The sequence below is a fragment of the Schistocerca piceifrons genome, chromosome 1 (assembly GCF_021461385.2).
Source record: "Schistocerca piceifrons isolate TAMUIC-IGC-003096 chromosome 1, iqSchPice1.1, whole genome shotgun sequence".
Classification (NCBI taxonomy): domain Eukaryota; kingdom Metazoa; phylum Arthropoda; class Insecta; order Orthoptera; family Acrididae; genus Schistocerca; species Schistocerca piceifrons.
In genome coordinates this window covers 859,663,114-859,686,402 of record NC_060138.1, presented here as the reverse complement: position 1 = coordinate 859,686,402, position 23,289 = coordinate 859,663,114, and the positions used below count along the sequence as shown (strand labels likewise).

Here is a 23,289-nt window from a genome sequence, read left to right as displayed (position 1 = left end):
TGTTCTTTTCTCAACTTTGGGCTGTCACTCACCTGCTGCCCGGCTTTAGGTAGTTTTACTAGTTGGGCTCCACCTCGTTTCTGTCTGCCATAATTTCCATCTCCCCTCTCTTGATCAACCCCTCGCCATTGCCCCTTGGTTGGTTCCTTGGCCCTGGATTTGGATGGATCTCTTCTGGGGTCTGGATACCTCCATGATTTTAGTGGTGTCCTATTGTTTGTTCTGAACGCCCTTACAGGAATTTTAGGATGCCATTGTTTCTTACACCGATGACTCTAAATCTGTCAATCATGTGGGGGTATGCTTTCATGTCTGCTGTTGGCACAGAACAGCATATCTCGCTTGCTACGTATGGTGAGTTCACCACAGAATTGATGGCCTTCTATATTGGGCCCTCTGCTTTATTAAATGGTCCTCCCTCACATGAATTTTGTTACATGTGAACTCTAGCCTTCAGGCTATTGCTCAGTGCTTTTCCTGCCACCCCTTGGTCTTTGCCATCCATGGCCTGTTTGCTTATCTTGGTTGTTGGTTGATTTATTTTGGGTTCCTGGCCACATAGGTCTCCCAGGTAATGAAGTTGCAGATCTGTTGGCTGGGCAGAAGGGGAGGGACACCTACCCCCTCCTCCCCAATCTCTTTGAAATGTCCTGGGACAGATTTGCAGCTTCACATTAAATCCCTTCTTCCAAGGCTACCTCACTGTCTAATAATGCAATCAAGGCTACTCCATCCACATGGTGTTCTTCCTTCCACCTCTCCCAGCAGGACCCCTCAGAGATTCAGCATTGGTTTGCTGAGCACAGGATTGGTGACCCCTGGGTTCCTGAGCTGGGGACTGGTAAGCGCCACTAGCCTTCTGTTACTGTAAGCTACGGGCATGCTTCTGCGGCCACTGTGTGGCGCAGCGGTGGAATGTTGTGTGTTTTAGAGAATAAAGGTCTTGGCTTCACTGCCTGGACCATGAGGAAGGTACACACCTCTATAAAAATCCCTCAACCTCAAGGTGTGCTATGTGCTGATGACTGTTGAGGTAAAACAGTCTCTAATGGGCAACCTGTGGGGCACTGCTACCCCCCCCCCCCCCCTTCCAGTTGTACAAGGCTTGCTCAGGCATGCAGGGCTGTGCCTGGGTCAATGGTTGTTTCCCTAGTGTCTCGTGGGATCCCTATGGAACGGTGTCACCAAACTACTACTACTGACGAGATGGGTGTATTGTCGGGTAGTACCAACATCTGCTCATCGAAGAATGCTTGGTTGGTCAGTCTTCCTGATAAGAATTCTTAGAATCTTAGTAACAGGGCAGTAGTGTGTCATAACACTTTCATTGTAATCAAGCGAACGGGGGGAACCTTTGATAAGCTCTCCCTTTTCTATGTTTTCGAGGCATTGGAAGGTATTGCTGGGTTCCTAAGAAGTTTACACTTTGTAGTGGAACACTTCTAGTTGAAACTGCTAATCCAACGGAAATATCTAAGATCCTGAGATGTAAGGCATTAGATGACTACACAGTTGGAGTCGCATAACGCCCTTAGCTTTGGTAAGGGCTTGGTTACCTGCTCTGATATAATGGAGATGGGCCCCATGGAGTTACTTGAAGAATGGAAAAATATGGACATTTTGGAAGTGCAGAACTATGTGAGGAGAGTCAGTGGCAAACTGAAAAAATTGGCTACATTTATTCTAATGTTTAGTATGCCAGAGTTACCTTGAACATATCCTTGCAGGCTATATCTGTCTTCAGATTCACCCGTTTAGTTCCTAACCCAATGCAGTGCTACAAATGTCGGAGATTTGGCCATACCACTGTGTGATGTTAAGGGAGTGCTATGTGTGACAATTGTGGAGGCTCAGCTCACGAATCGGGCAGTTCTTGTACACTGCTCTGGGGCATCATCCAGTGTGGTGTAGAAAGTGTGAGGTTTACAGTGAGGAAAGGAAAATTCAGGACCTCTGGTTTTTGCTACTTCTTTTAAATCAGCCCTTAAGACACAATTTGCCAAGTGTGATGCCTTCACACGAACTCAGAACACAGATTCAAGTACGAGCACATGCACTTGTTGGTGTAGCTGTGGGGGAAATGCACCACTTGAAACTGAACTTATTTGGAAGCCATCAGCAATGGGCTTAGCACCTAAGCCACATATCACTACCCACCACCAGAAGCCAACTAAGCCATCCCCGCAACCCAGGCAAGCATCTCCTCTCATCAGTGAAAGAAAAGTCCTTCAAAAAGTAGTTCCAAGTCCAAGAAGGCAATAGTTAAACCTTCAGATCGGCGAGCTCTCTCCCTCTCTGATGGGGTCTATGCTTCAGAGGATATGGACTTCCAATCAGAGGAACAGGGAACTGGCTAACATTCCCCCTGACCTCACCGGTAAATCACTGCCTCCGAGGGAGAAATAAAAGAACAACCATTGCTAAAAAATGGCTTCCACAGGGACTTGTGTATTGCAGTGGAATTGAAATGGATATTGCTCACATTTGGAAGAATTACGGCTCCTGGTCCAGGAGAAACTGTTCTGTGTCTGCTTACAAGAAATGCATCTTAAAATCACTGACACACATGCATTATGGGGTTACAACCCCTACAGGAAGGATGATACTACTGGAGACAAGGGTAAAGGTGGAGTGGCTGTTTTCATTGATGCCAGATGCCACTCCTTTCGTGTCCCTCTTATCATGGCCACGCAAGCAATTGCTGTGAAAGTTCTCACACCATTTAATATTACAGTGTGGCCTGAGCTCCCAGTTGGTGTACATTGACAGCGCAGAAAGATACGTATATAGCTTCTTTTCTGTGTTTACTTCGTAGATTCTTACTTAAATTGCGTGTGAGTTTCGTATAGGAGGTGTAATTAGGTTAGTTCATACATTCTTTGCGTGTTTTCCTTGCGTTATCTAGGCACGGACTCGTGTTTCAGTAACTGTTGTTCAACATCGATTAGAATGGACAGGGACTGTGATTGCTGTGTTCAAATGAGGGCTGAGTTGGCATCCCTTCTCTCACAGCTGCAGGCAGCACTGACTTCGGTCGCGCAGCTTGAGGCTGTTGCCAGTGGGCACCACTGTGGGGAGCCGGACTTGGGTATCACGGTGATGTCAACCTCGTCCCGTCTGTCCCCAGATCGGTCTGCCCCTGTGGTTGCCCCGGTTGCTGCCCGCAGTGGGGTTGAGCCCTCGCCTGTGGTTGATTGGGAGGTCATTCCAAGGCGTGGCAGGCAGCGGAAGACGTCCCTGGAGGCTGATCAGAAAGCCTCCCCGGTGTGTCTGACAAACAGGTTTCTGGTACTGTCTCTGGCTGAGCCAGATGCAGCTGCCTGCCCTGTTTCAGAGGATGATTCTCAGCTTTCAAGGTCCGGGCAATCACAGAGGGTGGGCTTATTGGTAGTTGGGAGCTCCAATGTTAGGTGCGTAATGGGGCCCCTTAGGGATATTGTGGCTAAGGAGGGAAAGAAATCCAGTGTGCATTCAGTGTGCAGTCATTCCTGATGTGGAAAGGGTCCTTCTGGATGCCATGAAGAGCACAGGGTGCAGCCAGCTGCAGGTGGTGGCACATGTTGGCACTAATGACGTGTGTCGCTTTGGATCTGAGGAAATTCTCTCTGGATTCCAGTGGCTATCTGATTTGGTGAAGGCTGCCGGTCTTGCTTAAGAGATGAAGGCAGAGCTCACCATCTGCAGCATCGTTGACAGAACCGACTGCGGACCTTTGTTGCAGAGCCAGGTGGAGGGTCTGAATCAGAGGCTCAGATGGTTTTGAGAGCGTGTTGGCTGCAGATTCCTTGACTTGCGCCATACGGTGGTGGGGTTTCGGGTTCCGCTAAATAGGTCAGGAGTTCACTACACTCAGCTGGCGGCTACACGGGTGGCGGAGGCTGTGTGGCGTGGACTGGGCAGTTTTTTAGGTTAGAAGGCCTCGGGAAAGTACGGGATGGGCTGCAATCTCAAAGGGTGCATGGCAAATACAGGATGTGATTGGATCAAGGAACAGTCTGAATTGTAGTTGTAGATTGTTGTAGTTGTGCTGGGAAAGTCCCTGAGCTTCAAGCACCAATAGAAAGCATAGAAGCTGAAATCATAGGTACAGAAAGCTGGCTAAAGCCTGAAATAAGTTCTGCAGAAATTTTTACGAAGTCTCAGACGGTGTTCAGGAAAGATGGATTAGGCAGAATTGGTGGTGGAGTGTTTGTGTCTGTCAGTAGTGGTTTATCTTGTTGTGAAGTTGAAGTAGATAATCTCTGTGAATTGGTATGGGTGGAGGTTATACTTAACAGCCGAACTAAGTTAATAATTGGCTCCTTCTACCGACCCCAGACTCCGATGATATAGTTGCTGAACAGTTCAGAGAAAATTTGAGTCTCGTAACAAATAAATACCCCACTCATACGGTTATAGTTGGTGGGGACTTCAACCTTCCCTCGATATGTTGGCAAAAATACTTGTTCGAAACCGGTGGTAGGCAGAAACAATCTTCAGAGATTGTCCTAAATGCTTTCTCTGAAAATTATTTCGAGCAGTTAGTCCACGAACCCACGCGAATTGTAAATTGTTGCGAAAACACACTTGACTCTTAGCCACAAACAATCCAGAGCTAATAGAGAGCGTCACGACTGATACTGGGATTAATGATCACAAGGTCGTTGTAGCTAGGCTCAACACCGTTACTTCCAAATCGACCAGAAACAAACGCAGAATAATTTTATTTAAAAAAGCGTGTAAAGTGTCACTAGAAGCCTTCGTAAGAGACAATATCCATTCCTTCCGAACTGACTATGCAAATGTAGATGAGATGTGGCTCAAATTCAAAGATATAGTAGCAACAGCAATTGAGAGATTCATACCTCCTAAATTGGTGAGATATGGAACTGATCCCCCATGGTACACAACAGGTCCGAACGCTGTTGCAGAGGCAACGGAAAAAGCATGCGAAGTTCAGAAGAACGCGAAATCCGAAGATTGGCTAAAATTTACAGACGTGCGAAATTTGGCACGGACTTCAATGGGAGATGCCTTTAATAGGTTCCACAACGAAACATTCTCTCGAAATTTGGTGGAAAATCCTAAGAAATTCTGGTCGTATGTAAAGTACACAAGCGACAAGACGCAGTCAATACCTTCGCTGCGCAGTGCCGATGGTACTGTTACCGACGACTGTGCCGCTAAAGCGGAGTTGTTGAACGCAGTTTTCCGAAATTCCTTCACCAGGGAAGACGAATGGAATATTCCAGAATTTGAAACATGAACAGCTGCTAGCATGAGTTTCTCAGAAGTAGATACCTTAAGGGTTGCGAAGCAACTCAAATCGCTTGATACGGCACGTGATTGTGGGAGTGACTCCCCCACACACCTTGGATGTCAATCCCCTTGCCCCAGCCTCTCATCATTTCGGGGTCCTTTAGGTTGATTGCATCCCAGGATTCTGCTGATCTGCAACTGGACACCAGCCAGTGGTTGAAAGAGCTGTAAGTTGCTGGTTATAGAGCTTCACATTCCTACTGCCCAAGAAGCTAGAGCAGAAAAGCTCTTGCAGACATAAAAATCATCCAAGGAGAAGAGGGACAAAAAGGACAACTCAAAGACAGGATGTTCTGGTGGTCCCTATGTACATCAGGCGGAGTTCCTGGTGGCCCCTGTGGCATCAGATATCTCCCCCTCCGCCCTCCGCCCTGCTCGTGCCTCCCCCCCCCCCCCCCCCACACACACACACACACACAAAACCTTATTCAGAACCAATGTGTAGGGATGCCATATCCTCGCAGCCAGTGGAACAGGCGAACCTAGGACATGAGTGGCCTCCTTGGTCCATCCATGCCTCCCATCGGATACCGATTGTGTGACCCTCCAGTGGAACTGTAGTGGTCTTTTTCCACCACTTGGCTGAGCTGGGACATCTCTTATGTGCTTCCCCAGATTTCTGCATTGCCTTCCAGGAAACTTGGTTTCCAGCATTGTAAACCCCTACCCTTTGCAGCCATTGATGCTGTAAGAGTTGAGCTGATAGTGGCAGAGCATTGGCCAGAGTTTGCACATAATTTCTGGACACTGTGTACAGTGAACATGAGCTACTCGATAAGACTTTGGAGGCTGTGGCTGTTCGTGTGAGCACAGCTCTGATGGAGCTAAGACCTCTTGCCAGATAAATCAAAGTAAACTTAGCTTGCGGAGCTTGATCCCAGTCTCTTGAATACCAGTGTCCTCAAGTACTTCATTGTGGCAGAAGAATCTTATTTGGCCATTGATCTTGCCATTTGCTGTCCTGACCTTCTCTCCACTATCCATTGTAGAGTTCAATATGACCCGCATGACAGTGATGATTTTCTGATCGTCCTGTCCCTTTTCAGTATCACCAGCCCACATAAGCTGTCAACAATGCTGACAGAGATGCCTTTGTCTCTACTGTCGCCCTTCACACTGCACCACATGGAGGTATCAGTGTGGCCATCCAAAGTGCAACTGCAGCCATTCTATCAGCCGGACGCTTACTGATCCTCTGTTCTTCAGTATTGCCCTCTCCCTCTCTGCCCATTGGAAGACGGTACCTTGGTGGTCTTCAGAAATCTCCATGGCCATTAGAGATTGCAGATTGGTTCTCCAATGCCGTAAGTGGCATACATTGATGGAGAACTTCATTGTCTTTAAAGGGCTCCATGCCTGAGTCTGCTACCTAATAAAACGACAGACGTTGTGCGAATAGTGTTTTACCATTGGACTATGTACGCATTCTTTGTAGGTTTGGGCAAAGTTTTGACACCTCTATGGGCACCAGTCCACCGTAGGTGTACTTGGTGCATACCTGATTGGTGTTACGTACACTGACCTAGATGGTGCCTCAGAGCATTTGGTAGAGCCTCTGTATCTGAGAATTATCAGCCTGAATTTCTTGTCCTTGAGCTTGCAGGTGGAGCAAATTCACTTACCTTTCACTGCACATCACCTAGAGCCAAGTAATGCTCCATTCAGTGAGTGGGATTTCTTCAGTGGTCTTTGTCTTGACATGGCTATCAGGCCAGACCGCATCCTTAGCCAAATGCTCCAACACCTATTGGTGGATATCCAACATGATTTCACTGCCATTTTCAACAATATCTGGAGTGAGGGTGAGTTCCCATCTCAGTGGCAAGAAAGTGTGATAATCCCAGTACTAAAACCAGGTAAATAACCCCTTGAGATAGACAGCTATTGCCCAATTGGTCTCTCTAATGTTTTCTGCAAGTTGCTCGAGCATATGGTGAATTGGCAGCTATCTTGGTACATTGAGTTTCGAGGTCTTTCGGCTCCTTGAGAGGGCAATTATTGTCAAGGCTGTTTTACTGCTGATAATTTGGTCTGCCTGGAGTCTGTCTGATCAGCTTTTGCTTGGTATCAACACCCTATCATTGCTTTCTTAGACTTGCAAAAAGGCTTATGGTATCATAATGCATCATCAGATCCTCATTACCATACACGAGTGGTATCTCTGAGGCCAGGTCCTGATTTTTGTCCAGAAGTTGTTGTCCTGCCGTACTTCCCAGGTCGAAGTTGGTACTTTCTTCAGTACCCCTCCAGAATGGGGTCCTACTGGGCTGTGTATTGTGTGCCCCTTTTTCGAGTGGCTGTCTGTTGTAGCTGCAGCTGTGGGATCTGGTGTCACCCTCCCTGTATGCTGACAATTTACTGTTGCTCCCCACTGTGGGTGTTGCTGTCTGCTGACTGCAGGTGACATATATGAAAGGTACAGTCTTTGGCTTTCACCAATGGCTTCAGATTTTTAGCTACCAAGGCATGTACTTATGTCATAATCATACTGCCCATCCACAACCATAACTCTACCGCGACAACAAATTGCTGTATTTGGTGAAGTCTTATCGCATTTTGGGATGCCCGGTTGATGTGGCTTCCCCATTCCGGTTGATGTGGCTTCCCCATTTTTGCCAACTTAAGCAAATATGCTGGTCTCACTAGCCTTTTGTGGCTCTTCAAAGCTCTGATCCTGTCCCATTTCTATGAGGGGAACTTGGCATATGGCTCTGTATCACCTTCAACTTGGCAGATGCTGGACCCAATACACGATTGTACGGCTGGACTTCGACAGCTGCCTTTTGGACCAGCCTGGTGAACAGCCTGCTTGCAGAGGCCGAGGTCCCTACATTATGTGATACACATTTGGTGCTTCTTTGAGCATCCGAACTACTGTGTCATTTCTCCTTTCAGGGCAAGCCACCTCAAACAACATAGACCCAGGACTGGAGGTACAATTGCAGTTCTCATACAGTGTCTGTGCTCTGAGCTTAAACTTCCCCACTGTCACCTCTTTCCAAGGAGCAGATGCATATGGCCCCATGGTGTAGACACTGTCTTCGGATCTGTCTTGACCTATCCTTTTTTAAACTCATGATTTTTTGTTGCTTTCTCCTGGCCATCTTCGATGCATTTCCAGGTTTGGAAGTGGTATATATGGATTGCTCTATCGTTGACGGACAAACGACTTTGCTGATGCACATAAGAGGTGCAGTAACCAACACTGCTGGCCAAACTGATGCAGTGTATTTACTGCAGAATTAGTGGCCATTGCCTGAGCCCTCTATCACCTTCATTGTTGCACCAGTGAGACATTTTTAATAGGGAGTGACTCCCTGAATAGTCTGCAGGCTATTGAGCAGTGCTACCTTTGACACTCATTGATTGTGACACTCTAGGATTTACTTTCTGACCTCTACCAAGCTAGATGTTAGTCTTTATCTACACCCGAGGTCATGTGGAGATCCCGGGAATGAACATGCTGATTGGTTGGCCAAGTAGGTTACCAGGTTGCCAACTTGGGAGATTGGTGTACTGATGTGCCTTAATTCCTCCAAACTGCAAGCAATAAAGGGGACCAAGGCCATGTGGCTATCTTCCCTTTGTGCTTCTCCCAGGGAATCTACCTTTCTGTTGACTTTGAGTGACTGCTTTTGTATGCCCCATGGCCACTTCTTGTGATGTGAGGATCCACCCCACTATCAGTGTGGTGTCTGTCTGATGGTGGCCAACATCCTACTGGACTGCCATAATTTGATCACCTTAAGGTGTAACCTTAAACTTGCTGACATGCTGGTTCTGGTGCTAGTGGAGGACACCAAAGCAGCTGATTTTGTTTTACTTTTACCCATGGCCGTTTCTGCTCTTCCTTGTGAGATGGGGCACATTGGCCTCATTGGCTGCTTGAGGGATTGCACTGTCACCTGCTCTGACCTATTGAGTCCTTGACTACCTTTGCTTGGTGGTCCAGCCTGGTTCTTGTCCTTTCCACCTTTTTTAATTCTTCATATTCTTTTACATCTGTTGGTTTGCTGTCTAGTCATTGTTATCCTCGTCATTCTTTCCTGAGATTTTATCAGCTTGTCTGCATTGCTAGTTTTTAGTAGGGGAAATCCTAGTTTTTAGTAGGATATAATATCCAATTTTGTTTCTAATAAGTGGCAGATGTTTCAGTTACTATCTCCTACAGTCAGAATTTACTCATATTCATGACCACTAATAATTGCTAGATTTTAAGGTGACTTTAACGCCACAAAAAAAGCTTCATGGCTCCAATCAGTGTGTTTGGACACCCCTCATACGAGGTCACCCCCCCCCCCCCCAATACCTGTATACCTGTGCACCTTGTTGGTATGTAGTCGAAATAGCCTACTTTTTCTGAGGAACTACATGTCTGCTACTTATTAGTTAATTTCGTGGACATTGATTCAAATGATGTCACCATTTTGTTAGAAATTGTGGAAATATTAGCAGAAACAGGAAATAACTCAGATGATTCCTTGAATTGTGGTTCAAATGATTGTTGTTATAACTAAAGTCCAAAACAAAAATATAGTACCTTCTGAGCCCAAGAAAACATGTAGGCCCTACAATAATAGTCTTGTCACACAGAAAAGGCTGTACATTTTTTGGTTGAACAAAGAAGGGAGAATTTAAACTTAAGTAGTGTGCAATGTGCAAAGTCAGTTTTGTAAAATCTGAACATGAATTGTATAAATGGAAGAAAGATTTACGCAAAGTAAGAAATGTATGTCAAAATGAAGCTCACAGAAGTACGAAAGAAAAACTATTTGAAAGGTTTAGAACTGCTCCTGAGAGTTAGTGCAGTATTATTAACAATATTATGAAAAGGAAAGTTGCTGCTCACCATACAGTAAAGATGCTGAGTTACAGATAGGCACAACAAAAAAGACTGTCACAAATAACAAATGAAACTTTCGGCCATTAAGGTACTTGTCATCGCACGCGCGCACACACACACACACACACACACACACACACACACACACACACACACACACACACACACACACGTGTGCAAGGTTGAACAAATACATATCTCCTGTGCCTTATCTTTCCAGTCTCTCACCACCTCCCAAAGTTCCACTGTCCAGCCACAGAGGAGCACTCCGCCCTTAACTCAGTACCACCCAGGACTGGAGCAATTGAATTACATTCTCCGCCAGGGTTTCGACTATCTCTCGTTGTGTCCTGAAATGAGAAGTGTCCTGCCCGCTATTCTTCCCACTCCTCCTACAGTGGTATTCCGCCGTCCACTGAACCTACACAATATACTCTTCCATCCTTACACAACCCCTGCTCCTGACCCCCTTACCATATGGCTCATACCCTGTAATAGACCTAGATGCAAAACCTGTCCCATACATCCTCCCACCACCACCACCACCTACTCCAATCTGGTCATGAACTTCACCTATTCCTTCAAAGGCAGGGCTACCTGTGAAACCAGTCATGTGATTTACAAGCTCAACTGCAATCACTGTGCTGCATTCTATGTGGGCATGACAACCACCAAGCTGTCTGTCTGCATGAATGGCCACCGGCAAACTGCAGCCAAGAAACAAGCGGACCACCCTCTTGCTGAACACGCTGCCAAACCTGACATCCTTCATTTCAATGACTGATTCATGGCCATTACCATATGGATGGTTCCCACTAACACCAGCTTTCCTGTATTGTGCAGGTGGGAACTTTCCCTGCAATACATCCAACCTGCAGCACTTCACCATACTATCCCTCCCCCTCAAAATTATGTTTAGCGCAAGTAAAAGTGTTGAGATAATGGCATTAATAGGTAAGACTATAGAGAAATTCATAGCTGATCTGAATTCTAAGCTGCTTCTTGTTGCCTAAAATGTTCTGTATAAAGCCAATCATCAGGTTTTATGGAAGAACTGCATGCCATGCTTTATCATTTCAAGCGAAAAAGACAGTTGCTTGTGCTGTTGGTGAGTGTTAGGACACATTTGTCTGCAATGTGTGTGCTGTCAGTGGATTACTGTTTCCACAGCTTCAAATGCCAGTGCTTCTTCAGTAACCTCAGAGGAAGTTAGGACCAAAAATTAAAGAAGGGAACTGTTTAGCTGACAATATGAACTGCAAGCCCTTCACAAAATTAATGGCTTGACATTTTAGGTATGGTTTAAGTGCTTAAAATTGCATGTGAGCACCTTGGATTTCATCCTATGTGGACTATGTGCTCTTGCCATGGCCGCATATGCTTATTCAGAGTTGCACACTGTGCAGGAAATGCTGTACAAACTGCTGTTATAACAAGCTTTTTTTTACAGCAAAACTGAGTAAACGTGACATTTTTTAAAAAACAGCTAAAATTTTGACAGTACATTTATTGTGGTGTATTCTTAGTGTGTGTGAAATTTCAGGGTAGATTTCAACTTGTCAGATTGGACCATTCTCTTGTAGATGTACCATTTGCTGGATCCAGTAGAAGTTTTGATGCTCACATTACCTCTGCCCCTATTTAGACTTGCTGACATCATATGGGTGACATTATTGCAAATTTGTGAACTTATCTAGTGAACTAAGTATCATATGATAGCCACTGTAACCTTTTACATCCACTTTCTATAATGGCAATCTAAGGAAATAATCCCACTATTCCCAACTTTTGTCAGTATTATTTTATCTACTGTTTTTAAATGATATGCACTAACTGCAACTGGCTGCAATAGTGTTGCAAATGCATGCGGAATGGGTAAAGTCACAATTTGGCAGGCTGTGTTCTCTTCAGATCCCTTATTGAACTTTGTACTTGAGGTTTTGGTATTGCTTTCTTATCTGCTTTGCTATCTTCCTGTATTATTATTATTATTATTATTATTATTATTATTAGTAGTAGTAGTAGTAGTAGTAGTAGTAGTAGTAGTAGTGCTTCATCCACCCCACATCCTCATGTGTTGGTGGTGTCGTGGTTGGGGGCTTACTTTTTGCTGTAGTGGTCCTCACATTATTCCTGATAGAAGGTGTTGCTTCTATAGTGGGTTTACTATAGTTAATGTCATTCACATCGATAGATGCCTTCGACAGTATTGTTTACCACTAATCAGAACTGCAAATTATGCTTAGCTGTTAACACGGAAAGCTTCTTTCTTCTGGCAAAGATGCTTCCCTGTCTTGCAGCAAACCTTCAGAGAAATTTCTAAAGCAGTCATTGCTAGAGCTTTCTAGAGTTGACAGCTTTTGTCAAGTGTGCTGGAAAACTGCTACAACAGTATTTAGCCTATACAAACTCTTCTCAATGTTGTGTTTCTGTTTGCAGAAAAAGAAGATGAAAGACCACAACAAAGAGAACACACCTTCACGGAAAACAGCCCTGGATTCCTCAAATTCCAACTTTGGACTTGAAGATTCTAACACATGTAAGTACAATAGATTTCCACTTAGGTGAGCAATGGACTATAAGGAGATAATAAGGAATTCATTTGTACAATCCACAGAGATGTCCTCCATTTTAGGATCAGATTTTTATTGTAGAATTTGCTACATGAAAGTAGAAGGTTTAGTGGGAGGGGGACGGGGGAGGAAGGAAAGGAAATTATTTGTGCATTTTGTAGAAAGGGCAGGGTGTTGCAGTTTATCCTCTTCGCCATAGGAACATTGTCCCAGATGACTACTTTTAATCAACTAGCATTGATAACAGTTAATAAAATGAAAAATACGTGGATGTCGGCACATAACAAAGCTTCACTGATCAAAGGGACTCTTCCAGAGGATCTCATGTAAACAGATACCACATCGAAACTCTCTAATAAATCTGAAGGACCCAGCCTCAAAGATTTCAGTTATCGAATAAAATGCACAGAGTTGGAGGTATGGTTTTCACACTTGCCAATGTATGGACTGAGAACAGATTCTAAATTCTTTGCCAGGTTATAAGTGGGTGCACCCAAATTGCTAACAATAGGATTTCCTTATGTAAATTAGGCAGACCATTTTTCCTTTAACAGCAACATTTTTGAACAGGATGATGGAGTGGCTATGGGCATTCCTTTATCACCTGTAATCACAAATTTATTTATGAAGGACTTCGAGGATATAGCATTGAGGACTTTGGCTTTGGAACCAACATGCTTCTGATACCTTTTTCGTCCAGCTGCACGGATGTGATGCTCTCAACAGATTTTTGGACCACTGCAACTGTTTTCATCCCAGGATTAAATTTACCATTGTGGTTTGAAGTGATGGGATGCCTCAATTCTTGGATGTTATGGTTTACAAAAAACCAGACTGTACTCTGGGACACAGTGTTCACCGAAAGTTGCTGCACACTGTTTGTGTGTGGATGCTGAGTGTTGCCATCCACCATACCAATGCAGTGACATCCTTAGGACCCTTATATGCAGAGCATATGCCATTTGCAACACGGACAACGTAACCCAAGAACTTTGGCATTGGATGGCTATTTTTAAGGAAAATGGATACTCTGAAAAGCAGATCTGTCAGACTATGGAGTTTGGAGCACCACCGGAGTTGCATGAAGAGGAGCATAGCTCGGTGGCCTGTATTCCTTACACTGGGGGCATCTTAAGATTGGAAGAATTTTAAGGAGTTTTAACATGTTCCGTCCACCTTCAGAGATTAGGGCAGTACTTGGCCCTGTGGAAGATGATTTGTGACTTTGGAAGCTTGGTATATACAAAATCCTGTGTCAGTGTGGGAAGGCTTACATTGGCTGTTAGATTTGCACAGTTCATGACATGCGTGGAACATTGCCGTCACACGAGGCTGCAACAGCTGTAAAAATTGGCGGTAGCAGAACGTTGCTTAAATGAGGGACATGGTATGAAATTTGCCGACTGCGATAGCTGCCAATGCTTCTGGTTTTGGAACAGTGTTTATAAAGAGGCAATTGAAATTAGGTTGCGATTAATTTGATTAAAAGAGACAATGGGTTCCCTCTTAGCAGGGTGTGGAACCCTGTACCAACCTGCATCAAAACAGAACATTCTTCTGTGCGTCAGTCAGTGTGATTGAAAATTGTCTGAGTAAGATACATCATAGCTGCTGGTGTTCTACTAAGGGTAGCACCACCTGCCCAGTCTTGGAGGGCAGCAAGTGTGATGGGTGGTGCATGCGTAGTGTATGGTATGGAGGCCTATACAATAAGTTGATTTGCAGCCTTGGTATCGGTTCTCAGTGGGACTCAGCAGCAGAAGCAGTATTTTCCTGAAGATCAACAGTTGGGTCGCCAAAATATTGAATTGATTTTAGTATCCAGTAGCAAACTCGAAGAGATTTCAAAGAAAAAGTCTTTTTCCAAACGTATCAGAGCATCAGCATTTATTTGCCCAAGGAAAATATTTACATACACACGCAGCAAACATTATCTATAAGCATACTTTACCGTACCCTTCGTTTCTTGTGTCTAGGTGCCGAATAGTATCAGAAACTATATTCTATAATAGGTTTAACTTTGTCACTGTTGAAAAAGTTTTTGTTTGAAAACTGTCATTTATTTGCATTCTTTTTTGTCCCGCTATTGTGAAACCTAAATACTTAACTGCTTTAAAATATTGGGTCTCTCTTGTGGGACACAAATCTTAAGGGAAAAAGTTCTTGTACAGCCTTTGCACTGTATCACAGAAACAGAACTAAAAGTAAATTGAAGGTTAAGAAGACAAAAAAAGCACAAAATATATTCCTTTAACATGAAGGTGGTTAATTTTTTAGTCCCACTGTCACTAGATGATGGCACACTGTTTCTGGGCATGTGTACTCTTCAGTGTATTTGGCATTGGAGAACTCTACACTTAGCATGATCAGCTGATCATTGACCTACTTACAATGTTTTTTAGTAGCATACATTGTAGTATGAGACATGCACAAATCGTGAGTAGCAGATTTTGAACAGGAGGTTGCCCATGTAAATCTGGCTTTACTCAAGTAAGTTCTTTCCAACTGATACTTAGAGAATAACATTGCCTGTTTCACAATAAGATTAATGAGATAGTATCTCATTTTGAGTAGTGACATTTTTATGTCTGGAGTATTAATTATCCCATTTACATATTTATTTATAAATTTTAATAAAAACTTTACTTGTAGTAGGAAAATATTTTACACTGACATTTTTAAATAAAATGTGCTCTCTCTTGTAACCATCTACAAAATTTGAAGTTCCAGGCTGACAGTTGAGTCTTTGTGTGTTTTGGTGGCTGAATTATCTACTCTTATTCATACTTCCCCCCCACCCCACCCCCCATGGACCTTGCCGTTGGTGGGGAGGCTTGCGTGCCTCAGCGATACAGATAGCCGTACCGTAGGTGCAACCACAACGGAGGGGTATCTGTTGAGAGGCCAGACAAACGTGTGGTTCCTGAAGAGGGGCAGCAGCCTTTTCAGTAGTTGCAGGGGCAACAGTCTGGATGATTGACTGATCTGGCCTTGTAACAATAACCAAAACGGCCTTGCTGTGCTGGTACTGCGAACGGCTGAAAGCAAGGGGAAACTACAGCCATAATTTTTCCTGAGGGCATGCAGCTTTACTGTATGATTAAATGATGATGGCGTCCTCTTGGGTAAAATATTCCGGAGGTAAAATAGTCTCACATTCGGATCTCCGGGCGGGGACTAATCAAGAGGATGTCGTTATCAGGAGAAAGAAAACTGGCGTTCTAGGGATCGGAGTGTGGAATGCCCGATCCCTTAATCGGGCAGGTAGGTTATAAAATTTAAAAAGGGAAATGGATAGGTTGAAGTTAGATATAGTGGGAATTAGTGAAGTTCGGTGGCAGGAGGAACAAGACTTTTCGTCAGGTGAATACAGGGTTACAAATACAAAATCAAATAGGGGTAATGCAGGAGTAGGTTTAATAATGAACAGGAAAATAGGAATGCGGGTAAGCTACTACAAACAGCATAGTGAACGCATTATTGTGGCCAAGATAGACATGAAGTCCACACCTACTACAGTATTACAAGTTTATATGCCAACTCATGCTGCAGATGACAAAGAAATTGAAGAAATGTATGATGAAATAAATGAAATTATTCAGATAGTGAAGGGAGACAAAAATTTAATAGTCATGGATGACGGGAATTAGAGTGTAGGAAAACGGAGAGAAGGAAACATAGTAGGTGAATATGGGTTGGGGGGAAGAAATGAAAGAGGAAGCTGCCTGGTAGAATTTTGCACAGAGCACAACTTAATCATAGCTAATACTTGGTTTAAGAATCATGAAAGAAGGTTGTATACATGGAAGAACCCTGGAGATACTAAAAGGTATCAGATAGATTACATAATGGTAAGACAGAGATTTAGGAACCAGGTTTTAAATTGTAAGACATTTCCAGGGGCAGATGTGGATTCTGACCACAATCTATTGGTTATGACCTGTAGATTAAAACTGAAGAAACTGCAAAAAGGTGGCAATTTAAGGAGACGGGATTTGGGTAAACTGACTAAACCAGAAGTTGTACAGAGTTTCAGGGAGAGCATAAGGGAACAATTGACAGGAATGGGGGAAAGAAATACAGTAGAAGAAGAATGGGTAGCTTTGAGGGATGAAGTAGTGAAAGCAGCAGAGGATCTAGTAGGTAAAAAGATGAGGGCTAGTAGAAATCCTTGGGTAACAGAAGAGATATTGAATTTAATTGATGAAAGGAGAAAATATAAAAATGCAGTAAATGAAGCAGGCAAAAAGGAATACAAACGTCTCAAAAATGAGATCGACAGGAAGTGCAAAATGGCTAAGCAGGGATGGCTAGAGCACAAATGTAAGGATGTAGAGGCTTACTTCACTAGGGGTAAGATAGATACTGCCTACAGGAAAATTAGAGACCTTTGGAGATAAGAGAACCACTTGTATGAACATCAAGAGCTCAGATGGAAACCCAGTTCTAGGCAAAGAAGGGAAAGCAGAAAGGTGGAAGGAGTATATAGAGGGCGATGTACTTGAGGACAATACTATGGAAATGGAAGAGGATGTAGATGAAGATGAAATGGGAGATAAGATACTGCGTGAAGAGTTTGACAGAGCACTGAAAGACCTGAGTCGAAACAAGGCCCCGGGAGTAGACAACATTCCACTGGAACTACTGATGGCCTTGGGAGAGCCAGTCCTGACAAAACTCTACCATCTGGTGAGCAACATGTACGAGACAGGCGAAATACCCTCAGACTTCAAGAAGAATATAATAATTCCAATCCCAAAGAAAGCAAGTGTTGACAGATGTGAAAATTACCGAACTACCAGTTTAATAAGTCACAGCTGCAAAATACTAACGCGAATTCTTTACAGACGAATGGAAAAACTAGTAGAAGCCGACCTCGGGGAAGATCAGTTTGGATTCCGTAGAAATACTGGAACATGTGAGGCAATACTGACCTTAAGACTTACCTTAGAAGAAAGATTAAGGAAAGGCAAACCTACGTTTCTAGCATTTGTAGACTTGGAGAAAGCTTTTGACAATGTTGACTGGAATACTCTCTTTCAAATTCTGAAGGTGGCAGGGGTAAAATACGGGGGGGGGGGGGGGGAGGCTATTTACAATTTGTACAGAAACCAGATAGCAGTTATAACAGTCGAGGGACATGAAAGGGAAGCAGTGGTTGGGAAGGGAGTAAGACAGGGTTGTAGCCTCTCCCCGATGTTATTCAATCTGTATATTGAGCAAGCAGTAAAGGAAACAAAAGAAAAATTTGGAGTAGGTATTAAAATCCATGGAGAAGAAATAAAAACTTTGAGGTTCGCCTATGACATTGTAATTCTGTCAGAGACAGCAAAGGACTTCGAAGAGCAGTTGAATGGAATGGACAGCGTCCTGAAAGGAGGATATAAGATGAACATCAACAAAAGCAAAATGAGGATAATGGAATGTAGTCAAATTAAGTCGGTTGATGCTGAGGGAATTAGATTAGGAAATGAGACACTTAAAGTAGTAAAGGAGTTTTGCTATTTGGGGAGCAAAATAACTGATGGTCAAAGTAGAGAGGATATAAAATGTAGACTGGCAATGACAAAGAAAGCGTTTCTGAGGAAGAGAAATTTGTTAACGCCGAGTATAGTTTTAAGTGTCAGAAAGTCGTTTGTGAAAGTATTTGTATGGAGTGTAGCCATGTATGGAAGTGAAACATGGACGATAAATAGTTTGGACAAGAAGAGAATAGAAGCTTTCGATATGTGGTGCTACAGAAGAATGCTGAAGATTAGATGGGTAGATCACATAACTAATGAAGTATTGAATAGGATTGGGGAGAAGGAGTTTGTGGCACAACTTGACCAGAAGAAGGGATCGGTTGGTAGGACATGTTCTGAGGCATCAAGGGATCACAAATTTAGTACTGGAGGGCAGCGTGGAGGGTAAAAATCATAGAGGGAGACCAAGAGATGAATACACTAAACAGATTCAGAAGGATGTAGGTTGCAGTAGGTACTGGGAGATGAAGCAGCTTGCACAGAATAGAGTAGCATGGGGAGCTGTGTCAAACCAGTCTCAGGACTGAAGACGACAACAACAACAACAACAACAACATCATTCATACTTCGTTCATTATATATAAAGTTGTAGTAGATATATAAGTGTGGAAATGGTTCTGGTTATCTCAAATTCCTTCCTGGGTAACACAGCTGAAAATCTGAATCTAGATACTATTTACAGTATTTATGGAAACACATTTCATATGAGCTGCCACTGATGAACATATCACTGGTTCCTTTTCATGGTGTAACTAGTCAAAAGGTATTCAGAAAGCCATTGTTTCCTCTAATGCATGGTAGCTCCTGACCATGTAGGGATTGCACTGTTGGTGCCTCAGAGTTGAAAACTACCCTTGCATGCCAAGAAGTATTCGCTTGTTGTGACTGGGGCTTGGGGACTCTGAGCAAAGGATTATTTTCCAGGTAGCCAGTGCTGAGGCTGGCTGGTCATACAGGCATTGCTTATGGTCATGCAGGACATACTGGACTACTCACTTTGCTGGATGGCTGTAGTGTTTTCACTGCAGAGTTGGTAGCCATCCCTCATGCTCTTGAGCATCTCTCTTTCTGCATTGGTGGGGTCCTTTTCCATCTGCAGTGATTCCATGAGTAGTTTGCAAGCTTTCTACTAGTGCTACCCTTTCCATCCCTTGGTCATTGCTATCCAGGTTTCTGTGTGTGCCCTTGGACAGTGTGGGTGCTCAGTGACCTTTGTATGGACCCCGGACCGCATGGGGAACCTGAGGAATAAACTTGCTGGTAGGCTACCAGTAAACTGACTCTTGATAAATATTCCGGAAACAGACCTCCAATATGTATTATTCTGTCAAGTTTTAGGTGCCTGAAATATGGAATGGCTCACTCTGATTTCATCAAACTAACTACAGGTGGTAAAGGAGACTACGTATTCTTGAATGTCCTCCATGGAAGCCTCTTGCAAGAACTCTACCATCCTTTGCCATCTCCACATTGGCTGCCCTTGGCTTGACTCATGGTCATCTCCTCCATAGTGAGGACCCGATGGTGGTCCACATTTTGCTGGTCTATCCCAACCTAGCCACCCTGCAGCAGACTCTTAATCCCTGATTTGCAGCCCCTGGTGTTAGGAGACTAGGTCAGCCATTGGGGCATCGTTTTACGTTTTATTTGTGAAATGGGCTTCTACCTTTCTCCTTAAGGGAGAGCTGTTTAACCTTATTGATAAATTGAGGGGTCGGGAGGACACACAGTTGCCTCCTCTTCCCAGACAAGGCTGCTGCTGTCTGGGCTTGATTGTCTTTTGCCTCTCTGTGCTTCTTTCCTTGTCTCTAGTCCTTCCAAGGCATTTTAAGAGTCGAATACCTCTGGTAAGTGGCAGTGGCTGGGGCATGTCTTTATCCCCTCATTGCACTCTGCTCTCAGGGGCTACTGGCTGCTCCCTAGATGGGGCACCTTGCTTACCTTTCTTCCTCCATCTCCCTGTCTTTCTTTCTTTCTTCTTTTTTTTTCACTTACCTCAGCTTTGCTGACATTTGTAGACTTTGGGATTTCTTCCCCTCTATTGTGTGCAGTTGTCTATCCCTGATCGACAGTCATATAGATCTGTCTGTTAGAGCACGAAGGGACTCAGGAGCTAGTAGTTTGGTCCCTTCAAGTATCCAGCCAAACGACTTTCACAATTTAACTATGCATTACCAAGACAGAGGAGATCAGGCATATAAATTGCCTTCAGGTTTGACACCGTTGACACATTGTGCAAATTTTGGTGAATTTCGTAGCAATTGTCCTGACATTTTTTGGAAAGGATTCAAATTATAGAGAATTATTAGTATATTTTTATTGTGTAATGCTAGTGAAGTAAAAGTTTAATTCCGATTTAAGGTATAATATACTTAGTGTTAGCATAGTTTACAGTTTATGTAGAGCATTAGTGTTGCAGTGGTCCAAGGTGGATTAACCACTGCTGGTTCCTTTTAAAGTGAGAAAACCAGCATCCCCGTCATGATAGGGCCCATGCCTGATACCTGTGCAACTGCAGCCTGTTTCTTTACAACCTGATGATAGATTTCTATACGTGTCAGAGGTCAGAGCTGGAAGAAGTTTGTTTTAGGACCCAAAGCATATGTTTACTTGAAGCTACTTGAATTTTTTTACAGCTTTCTTTAATTTGCTGTAGAATGTAATAAGGAAAACTATACTGCCAGTCAGATGATGTTGCTGATCGGTTTGTTCAGAAAGAAATTTTGATAAGACAGGATGCAGAAAATTACACTTTTCAAATTATTAAAGCCGCAAAAAGAGCAAACTATTAGTTTTGCTGGATTCCTTCTTCCATTCCATTTTTTTACAAAGAGAATTTTGTAGCACTAAATGCTGTAGACATTTAAAAAACTGGCAACACTACTTATTTGCAGTTTTTGTGACTCACTCATTTCCTAGTCACCAAGACTTTTGATATTGTCTTCCACAGTGTGTACTAAACAATTGTAGAACATAATAAAAGATTTCAGACTTGCACATCAGCAGAATATAGGACCATTTTCAATGTACCTCCACATTGACGTAATTTTTTTTAGGGCCTTAAATGCTCACATTGCAAAACTAGTTTGTTGGGGGTTTAGAACATGGATCTTCTAATGAAAGTGGAAAGAGTTCACAGTACACTCTTTTATAAAAAAAGTGAGCCAAAAATAGCCATTTTTGATTTTTTAGAAAAATTGTCAACTATTCCCTCAATTTGTAAACTACTAGAAAGCAGTAAGAGAATGAAATTTTATATTTTAATACCTTTTATTGCTAAGTTATTACATGCAAAGCTTCAGGTTTATTCCACATTCACTTGTGGGAAATATAAAAAAACTAAACTTCACATTTTTTGGCATACTTTGCTTCAAACTATTTATATGAAAATTGCCCAGGAAATTGCTTAGGAGAGAACAAAAAGTTGTAAAAGAGGGTGTAGTTTGGTTTCTTTCAAGAAAATATTGCTGAAGATTTTATGTCTCAAAATTGCCAAAAACTCGCGGGTGCACTGTTGAGAGCAGTGACTATATCTCTGCAAGTATTAAACTGCTGAATCTAAAATTTTACTAGTGTTCACTGGGAACATATGCAAATATTCACACACAATTTCTGCAAAATCCAGGCTGGTCATGTGGGAACTTTTCCAAAATTAGACCACTTGAGATCAAATAGCCCAACAAGAAAGTAATATGTTTAAATACATATCTTAACTTTTTTCCATTGTCTGCATGTACGAATGTCATTGTTGCTGTGAATTTTTTTCCCCTTCCATCACTATAATAAATTTGTTAAATTTTTATGGTCCTTTCATTCTGTACTCCTTTGTAGTGGCCACCAGTCACAAGACTTTCCAGTTGTCAAAAAATGCAGGCCTCAATTTACTCCTCTTGACATAGGTTGTTACCTTTGCTGAGGTTTAAGGCATTAGGCATTTGGAATGGAGAAGCCAAAAAACTGCTGAAATAGATGCTCTCAAGGGTTCTTCCCATCATTAATTTACTAATGAAACTTTAGATACTTACTTAACACAGTGTTTACCATTACATAACAATGGCTATCTTTTTCCTGTATAACTTCTATTGATGGTTTATCCTGTCTTGCAGTTGTGATAAAACATTACTGAGGTAGAATGTCTTAGTGAATTGGCATTGGTATTTCATGTTGCAGGTTTTTCTGTTGTTAGTGATTCTCAAGGGCCCACAGACTTCTCTGCTCAGCTTGGTTTTTCTGAAGACTCAAACTCTCAGAGCAGTGAACCAAGCAGCAAACGAACAAAAACTGAATAAATATGGACTGGTTGCTGCACCCCAAAGATGTGGTCACACACTTGTTTGTGCTGCTTTCAAAAGTGAATCGACAGATATTATTTGCACTATGTTGTATTTCCAAACTATTAGATGCAATATTTGCAAGTGATATACCTATTTTCTATTGGAAGCTCTTTCTGTTGATTATATGATTTCTTAGCCTTCTTGTGAGAGAATGAGAACAGTTCAAACATTTGCTTTGCAAGCAATACTTAATCTGTGAATAATTACTTTCCTGGCACATGCTTGTGCCTGTTGTATTTATACTTTCTGTGGCATTAGTCATAACATATTGACCTGTGGAACATCTATGTATGAGAAACATGCTGCAATGTTTGTGTGTCTTTTTTATGCAATATTAGGTCTGTAAATATATATCTTTTGCCTGGAATTGTGTGAATTAATTAATAGATTAATAATCAGTGATGGGAAGAAAAATTTCCATTGACTTTCCACAACCCCAATCTTAAAACTTCGTTTACAAATTGATTCACAGTACTGGAAAAACCTGTTTCCATTTGTGCCCTAGTTATTAACATTGCAGATATTGGCTTATTTGATTGCTTTTACAAATTATATTCAGTGTAACTTTAGGAAAACTGTGCAGTGAGCATGCTATCTCAGACCCATGCTGAATTATGTAAAATTCTTTTTTCTACAATATTGCTTCAGTGTTGTGAACTTTGTAGAGAAAAATAATTTTTCTGCCACAGTTGAAAAAGAAAGGGACCCTGGAGAAA

At 42.7% G+C, this 23,289-nt stretch overlaps 1 protein-coding gene across 1 annotated transcript in view; it reads left to right on the top strand.

Moving 5' to 3' along the window:
- LOC124715867 (B-cell CLL/lymphoma 7 protein family member B-A) overlaps positions 1-22,940 on the top strand; it is a 46,024-nt gene extending 23,084 nt beyond the window's left edge. Inside the window, exons 3-4 of the mRNA XM_047243129.1 lie at positions 12,581-12,680; positions 22,410-22,940. Of these exons, the coding sequence (XP_047099085.1) occupies positions 12,581-12,680; positions 22,410-22,528 (219 nt within the window). The 3' untranslated portion in view covers positions 22,529-22,940. The remainder of the gene's footprint in view (positions 1-12,580; positions 12,681-22,409) is intronic.
- Positions 22,941-23,289: the final 349 nt, after the last annotated feature.